General features: G+C 34.2%; 1 protein-coding gene across 4 annotated transcripts; it reads right to left on the bottom strand.

The window, feature by feature from the left end:
• Window positions 1-1,163: 1,163 nt before the first annotated feature.
• On the bottom strand, window positions 1,164-6,991 carry LOC122008535 (probably inactive leucine-rich repeat receptor-like protein kinase At5g48380). 4 transcript variants are annotated; one of them, XM_042564292.1, is made up of 3 exons: window positions 6,853-6,991; window positions 2,497-3,408; window positions 1,164-2,361 (listed from the first exon to the last, which is right to left on the bottom strand). In XM_042564292.1, exons 2-3 carry the CDS (start codon window positions 3,361-3,363, stop codon window positions 1,363-1,365), a joined length of 1,866 nt encoding a protein of 621 aa, XP_042420226.1. In that variant the 5' UTR covers window positions 3,364-3,408; window positions 6,853-6,991; the 3' UTR covers window positions 1,164-1,362. The 4 variants fall into 4 exon arrangements, with proteins under 4 accessions (XP_042420226.1, XP_042420225.1, XP_042420224.1 ...); XM_042564291.1 differs by having other exon boundaries at window positions 6,728-6,952; XM_042564290.1 differs by having other exon boundaries at window positions 6,787-6,951.
• Window positions 6,992-8,392: the final 1,401 nt, after the last annotated feature.

Raw genomic sequence — 8,392 nt, 5'->3', positions numbered from 1 at the left:
AAATTATTTATATTTATTCAATCCACAAGTCAATTAAATAAATAAGTTTAAATAACTCATTAAATTAAATAAATAAATTTGAATACATTTAGCTTATTAAGATTCATGAATAATATTTATAAATAATTTTCGTAAATCATATTTATTAATAAAACTTTTATCAACATACTAAATAAAAAAAATTAATTAATTATCAAACGTAATAATCAATTAAATAAGTAAAAATTTTAAAAATGAAATAAGTTTGAATTGAGAGCTCGATAACATCTAAATTAATCCAACTTAAATCATACTTGAATTAAAAACTCAATAACATCTACATGAACCAAATTCAAGTCAAACTCATTACAAATAAATCAAACCAAGTTTAAATAATTATTTTAAAAACTTAATTTATTTAGACTCAATTTAATTTAACTTGATTACCTTATCAAATAAACTTAAACATCTAAATTTAACTAAGCTTGGCTTATTTGTCCCTTTACTTAAAAGCATACTTTAAAAAGCATCTCACCACTTATTTTATATCCAAATTTCCTTTTTATTTTCAAAATTTAATCACAAAAATATTAAACGACGGCTTGATAACCTAATTCATAGTCTAAACTAGAATGGTGCTCCTTTATACCAAACACCAAAGTGAAAGACAAAAAAATATTTTTGATATTAAATTATAAATAAAACTTTATTTTAATCATTTTTAAAAGAGAGATACTTTTTCACGATATGAATAAAAAAGAAGGCAATTTTAATTTTTTATCTAAATATATTACACATTAGAGATATAGTCAAACCGCAAAGTTTGGTTGAGTTTATAAACCACAAAAATAATTGTACAATTTTTAGCTTTTCAATAGTTGAGACCCAAAACAATCATTTACCTTGAGGATTAGTCGAGCAAAGTCTAAGCATTTAAATTATCAAATTACCTATTTGAAAATCCAAATGAAGCAACATTACCACTAATACAATCTCAAAAACAAAATGATTCTCAACAAAGCTTTTTTCTTAGAGAATTCACATAAAAATCAGCTCATCTAGTAAGAACTTGAAACTGAATGATCAATGATCACTGTAAACAGTTCAAGTTAAATTGAGTAGCGCCATTAGGGAGATGTAGTAGTAGATTGCCACTCATGTACAAACACAACAGCAAAAACATGGAAATAGTAGAAATACCAGAGAAAAATCTTTAAAAAAAAGAAAGAAGAGATTATCATCATATTTTTTACTTACATATACTATTTTAAGTTCCTTTGAAACAACTTGATCTACAAGGCCACTTTAAGTTCCATTAAGGCACGAAATAAATGTTGCTTTGCTGCCTTAAGAAATGCTTAAATAGATTGCCAAACTTATATATTACTTCGCCACGATAAGTTCCTCGAGGGTTTCAGCATCGGTGCTTGGGACCGGAAAGAGAATATCATCGCCCGTTGAGAAATGGTACTTCTCCCCGATAGCTCTTAGGAGTTGGCATACTTCAAACATGGTAGGCCTCTCCTTGGGACCAGGCAAAACACAAGAACAAGCAACTTTCAAGAATTGGAACAGCTCACTGTTGTTGTCCTCCCCAATTAAAGATTCATCGATCGCATCCTGAAGAAGAGAGTTATTTGTGAGAGAGGTTACCCATTCCACCAGGCTGCCTCTAAAGGTTTCTGAAGCCTTGGAAACTTGAGTGGATTTTTCACCAGTGATCAATTCAAGAAGTACTACTCCGAAACTGTAGACGTCACCCTTCAGTGTTGCAACTAGCGTACGAGAATACTCGGGAGCTACATAACCTAGGTCGCCAAACTCACCGTTCACGAAAGTGCTGAGATGTGTATCTAGCGGATTCATAAGCCTTGCAAGTCCAAAATCAGAGATTTTGGGCTCGTAATCTTCATCCAGGAGTATGCTTTTAGAACTAATGTTTCGGTGGAGAATGCGTGGGTTGCAGCTGTGGTGAAGCCAAGCTATTCCTTTTGCTGCACCGATACTAATTTTCAGTCTTGTTGGCCATTCTAAACTTTTCCCTTGTGAAGCAGAATCATGCAGCTGATCATGGAGGGTCCCCAAGGGCATGTACTTGTAAACCAAGAGCTTCTCCTTTTTGGCAATGCAATAACCCAAAAGTGGAACCAAGTTTTGATGCCGAACATTTCCAAGCGTTGCCATCTCTGATACAAACTGCTTTTCAGATTTCTGCGAGTCCTGCAATCTTTTGATAGCAAGAAAAGTGCCATCTGGAAGTGTTGCCTTGTACAGAGTCCCAGTTCTACCAGCACCAATCATATTATCTTTGCTGAAATCATTTGTTGCTTTCATGAGATCACTCAACTTCATCTTCGACACAGATTTCTCAAACATAGACACCTAAGCATAAGAAAAAGAATCACCATTAGACTTCAAATATTGACAGAACAAAAAAGAGAACAAGCCATATCTATCGTAACTTAGCAAACCTAGAAAAAGTTTAAGCTCATTCAAATAAAAGTACTCTCATCTTACCTTGGCACCTTTAACTCCTTTTATCGACTTCGCCCACTTGTTTTCTTCTAGGTCCTTTTCTTTTTTCTTGATAGGCATTCTCCGCATGCAAAAATACAAAACCACCCCAACAATAATGACGGTTATAACAACGCCAGCCACAGCTGAGCCTATAATTACCCCAGGATTGGACTTCTTTGAACTCCCTGCACATCCACCCAATGGTCGTCCGCATAGTCCAGGGTTGCCTGAAAAGCCCATTGCTGGAATATTATGTTCAAATGATGGGATTGGACCAGCTAACTGATTGTTAGAAACATCAAAGTCTGTCAACCTATCGAGGCGGCCTAGTTCCCAAGGAATCAGTCCACTCAATTGATTATGCTGGAGCTTGAGGGAATTAAGATAGCTGCAATTAAAAAGGCTGGGAGGAATTGCACCTGAGAAACTATTGAATGAAAGATCAAGCCTAGTGACAAAAGGTACCCTTTTGTCAATATCAGAAGGAATAGATCCAGTAAAGTTATTGCCCGATAGGTCAAGCGCAGTCAGGCTCGTACAATTCTCAAGTCCCGATGGGAACTGGCCTTGGAGTCCCATGTAGGAAAGATGAAGATTGAGGATTCTGCTTTCATCAGGATGCCAACACTCAACACCAGCAAACTTGCATATAGACCCATCTGTTGTGTTGTCAAAATTCCACGAATCAAATACATTGTGTTGAGGGTCGTTTACAGAACCCCTGAACCTTCTTAAGCATTCAATGTCGGTCAGAGTACCATAACATATATAATTGAGTGAAAACCAAATTAGTATCTGAAGAATAGGAACAAAGCGTCTACACTTCATGGGCACAGATAGCAAATTTCTTCTTAGTCCCTTTTCCATAGCTAAGTAGAGAGACAGAGGACTAATATATTCACCATTATTCAGCTGTACCATGATGAAAAATAGAATTCAGTTTAGATAAGGCAACAAATATCTATATAAACGAACGATCCCTAGTGTAGACTTCCAATATACCAAAACTATGGTGTTTCCATATGGGCTTGCTCAAGAAGATTCCAGAACAACATTAAACTAATGACATCATAAATAAAACTAGACAACAAATGATTAATAAACTACGCAGCAATTTCCAGAAAGACCATCTAATACAACTGAGCGATGAAATGATACAGGCAATTTACCACATCTTTCCTTTTTGTTTTCATTGTTTTACAAGATGCAACCTAGTTTCCCAAATTTACCAAATCACACCCAATTTCAGTTTTTTCTTTTCCTATCTACTCTTACCTTGTGCCCAACGGGCTGATTTCAGCATTTTGAAACAGAGTGTTGACTCATTTTGGAGTGTTTAGGACATTTTAGTATGAAATAAACCTCAAAACCATTTTAGGTGTAAATGAATTCACATGCAAGATTCCCAACACAAAATTAGTCAATTCATTTTGTTAAGAATTTTGTGCATTTATGCACCCAACAAGTTGACTCTGAAATTAGCTTATTGACAGATTTTTAGGATAGTTTAGGACGGGATAAATCTTAAAATCCAAACATCAAGCATAAATGAAGTCACTTAGAAGGTTTCAACCCAAGATAAATCAACAAACTCACTAGCTTGTAGAGTGTTGTGTGCATTTATGCCCCCAACAAGTTGATTTTGAAATCATTATATTACCTCATTTTGGGTTGCTTCAGATATTTTAGGATGGAATAAGTTGTGAAATCTACATTTCAAGTTTAAATGAACTCCTGATTCTGAAATCAGCTTGTTAACTCATTTTGCATTGACTAAGACAATTTTACAGATAATCCCCAAACCCACATTTCAAATGTAAATGAACTCACATGCAAACAATTTCAATTCAAAATGAAAATCAGCTAATTGAGCAAATAAGGTTTTGTACATCTCTACACCCAACAAGTTAATTCTATAATTAGATTGCTGACTTGTTTGGAGCTATTAAGGATGTTCTAGAATGGTACCGTTGGTGCAACTGCAATCATACTTTAAATGATCGAAAGTTTAAATTAGGTTAATGTTGTGTTTATTAATTTTCTTATTAATTGTGCAGGTGCAAAAAATTTGATGGGTAACAACAGGTGCAATGGTAGGGAGAAGTCCAAGTAGGTCAAATTTAACTGATATTTGGTGGATGGAGAAGTTCCACAAAAATTAGCAATAAAAAGTACGGAGAAGTCCAAGTCGGCCAAGTTAACTAATATTTGGTGGATGGAGAAGTTCCACAAAAATTGGCAACAAAAAGTCTTGATAAATCAATGTTGACTGGAACCTTGATAGACGGATGAAGCCCCATACGCGAAAACAACTACTAATAGATGGAAGAAGAACAAAGGTAAGACTTCTTGCCATGTGAGATGTGAGAGATTATAAGAGATTATAAGAGATTTTTGAATAGACTTTACCTAATCATGCACTCAACCAAAAAATAGGGTATTCCAGGGACATTTAAGTCTTGACAAGCAAAATGAATCAAAAGAATAGTCAAGTTCGACAGTCAACTGACAAGCCAACTTGGTAGCTGACTGAAAACATTTTGCTCACAAACAAAAGTGTTATATTTCAACTTAACATAATTTAGTCGATAGATGGAAACAACATGCTTTTGATTTGAGTCGACTGAGAAATCAGTTAAGTTCACTTAAGCCTTGACGAGCAGAATGAGTCAAAAGAATAGTCAAGTTTAATGGTCAATTGACGATCAACTTGATAGCCAACTAAAAACATTTTGCTAACAAACAAAAGTTTTCTATTTCAACTTTAATCAACTTAATGTAATTTAGTCGACATATGGAAACAACTTGCTCATGATTTGAGTCGACTGAGCAATCAACTAAATTCTTGTTTGAAATTTAAAGATTTGATCGTTTAAGTAGATCTTATCTATTTTAGTCGACCGACAAAATTTGACTCAACTAGCTTCGATTTGAGTCAACTAAAATGTTTTAAATCAACTAGAATCACAATCAGCCAAAAGGTAAACTTGAGATTTGATCTAGTTAAGTCAAGAAGAAGAAAATCAGATTGTTGGACACAGGATACAGGGACATTGCAAAAAACTGAATGGTGGCATGATTTGATAACCCTACGAAACTAGGGCACGACCGAGTGAAAATTCTAAAAATGATATGAATTGGTAAATTGGCCAAAAGATAAAGAGCAACGCTTTTTGTGAGAGAATAAATAAATAAATAAGACACTGCTATGGATGCATTGGGCATATAAAAAATACCATTCTTGCCTCACCTTTTCACTCAAAATCTTGACCTGAACAACCTCTGAGGATTACTCTTATAGGTGTAGTATTAAACGAATTGAAGACACCAAGTATGGTCTAAATTCTGACAAGTGACAATTAATACCTACTCTTCTTACATCATATTTCTTATCCTGTATAACTGAGTTTTAAAAAAAAACTGCTATATGGAGATGCATTGATCATATCAGAATCTCTTTTTTGCCTCACATTTTTCATTCAAAATCTAGAAAACCCTGCAATAGCCCTAATATTACTCTTATAGGTGTAAGTACTAAAGGAATTGAAGACAACAACAAGAAGTCTCAACAGTATGGTCTAAGTTCTGGCAAGTGACAACTAATACCTACTCTACTAACTTCTACCTATCTCATCCTGTATAAGGGAATTTTCAAACTACAAATTGTACCTCATATAGTGAAGCAAATAAGAAAAAGATAGGTCTGAAGAAGCAGAAACAACATAACACCTAACCATTAGACAGGACTAGCCATGTAACAAATGTCTTCTGCTGACATATAAAATTGGAATGCACAAGAATCGTATGAACTATTGTTAGCTAGGAAATCCTGCAGGACTAAACTCAAGCATGCACAGCAGAGAGATCACACAACCTAGAAATTAACAAATACATCCATTCAGCCCATCAAATGCGCCATCAGAGCAAACAGGACATACTGGAAATTATAATCATACAAAAGCAGCAACATATTACAGCGAGGAACACAAAGAGGCACAAACACTGATCAAAATCCATCTCAAGATAGCTCACACAGTAACACGAAAGTCTACAGCTTGAATTAGGTATGCATAATTAGGTTATCAGTAACACAATAAAGATACTACTTTTTCACTTATTCTCTGCCATGAACAATAAATAAAGAAGGGCCAAATAAAAAGCAAATCTTTTTAAAGAGATTTTACGAAAACCAACTGAACGATAAATAAATCAATAAATAAGGAAGCACAACCTTAAAAAAAATCCTAGAACATCAAGCAAAACACAATCAACGACAACCAATCGACATACGGAATCAGCAAGGGAAGAACAAGCCTAAAACGCCTAATCAGCAGCGTAGGAAGCAAGAGACAGAACTTGGAGCAGCCACAAAACCCCAGTCTCCCTCCTCGAAAGAGCCCCAATTTGAGACGCGCAGTTGAAGCTCGAGAGGAAAAGGCATCCTCGTCTCCAGAGAGACACTGGTCCACATTTCCAACTTGAACCGGACACTTTGAAACGCTTCGGTTCAGTCGACCCGAACAATTTTTTCTCTTTTGGATTTTTAAACTGTTTTATCTAATTAATTTTCTAATTGGAACACAACACTTTATATATTTTTAAACAAATTCGAAAATAAGAAACCCGCTTGGACCGGTTCAGGATGCGGACCGGAAGTGTGTGTGAACGGGTTTTTCGTTGGGCTCCGGTGAACGTAAGGAACGTGTTCCGTCCGATGACTTGACTCTTAGTCAATGCTGTATTGATTAAACTCCACGCCTGCACTTTGAACCCAGCTCTACCCGGTCTGTGATTTGATGGGGATATAATTTTTTTAAAAGGGTCAGCATTTGTCTTCTAAGAAAAATTGAAGATGACTTGAAATCAAAGTTGACCCATTCTCTTTGCGAACGTCCCATCCACGTGGGGCCATTACGGCAAAGATAAGTCAAACAAATGAAAAATTATATAATTGCTTTTGTTTGTCGTTATAGGATGAACAAACGTAGAAAAAGATGAACGGAGAATTATTTTTTATTTTCATTATTCTTAAAAAATATCTCATTTTTTAAAATACTAAAAATGCATCTTATATTTCAAAAAAAATTATTATAGTAAATTTCGCAAAAATTGCTTCAACCGCTCTCTAAAATTGTTAAAACATGGAGCAACTTTGATCAAAATTGTTATAGATAATTTTGATTAACTTTGTTTTTTTTAATCAAAATTCTTCGTATTGAGCAATTTTGACTAAATTAATTAGTTTTAATTAATATTTAAGCAAGTTTGACCAATATTGAATAATATTAATTATAATTATTTACTAATTTTGAATATTTTAACTAATTTTAGTGGCTGTTACATTTACAATAACATTGAAAAAATATATTTTTTGAAATACTAAGACACAGAGCGTGTTTTTAATTTTTTTTCAAAAAAACATTGACTTTGTTACTTCAATAATATGAACGCATACACATGTAATAACAATAAGTCAAAGTCTTAATATTGTTTATTTGCCTCCGGAGCAATGAAGCGTCTTTTCAGTCTTTATAAAAAAAATAATAGATAATTGACTTAAGAATGTCAGGTTGATGGATACTCGTTATAAGTATTTTTAATTTATATCGACGGTTGATAAAATTTTTTTATAAAATTAGTTTGGTCATCATCAAAATTAATCAACATAAGTTAAATATCTAATGTCAACTTCTAAGAGCTTGGGTCTCCTAATAATCCCTCTCAGTTTTGTGATTGACCTCAAGCACTCTCTTAGCATCCTAAATGTTCGACATCAGGTGAGCACTCTAATTTCCCTCAAGAGCTTGGTTATGGACAATGTCGGACCTGTGATTTTGGGGTCTGAGGCGAGCACAAAAAATGGTGCCCTCAAAATTTGACATTCATATATTTTTCA

This window comes from Zingiber officinale, chromosome 8A (assembly GCF_018446385.1).
Source record: "Zingiber officinale cultivar Zhangliang chromosome 8A, Zo_v1.1, whole genome shotgun sequence".
Classification (NCBI taxonomy): domain Eukaryota; kingdom Viridiplantae; phylum Streptophyta; class Magnoliopsida; order Zingiberales; family Zingiberaceae; genus Zingiber; species Zingiber officinale.
This window is presented reverse-complemented; position numbering and strand designations above follow the sequence as displayed.

Bases quoted from the DNA above. Each gene is read 5' to 3' on its own strand.
- LOC122008535 (XM_042564292.1), bottom strand. From the start codon at position 3,363: ATGGAAAAGGGACTAAGAAGAAATTTGCTATCTGTGCCCATGAAGTGT. The intron at 2,362-2,496 runs GTAAGATGAGAG...TCTTATGCTTAG, and splicing joins AAGGAGTTAAAGGTGCCAAG to GTGTCTATGTTTGAGAAATC.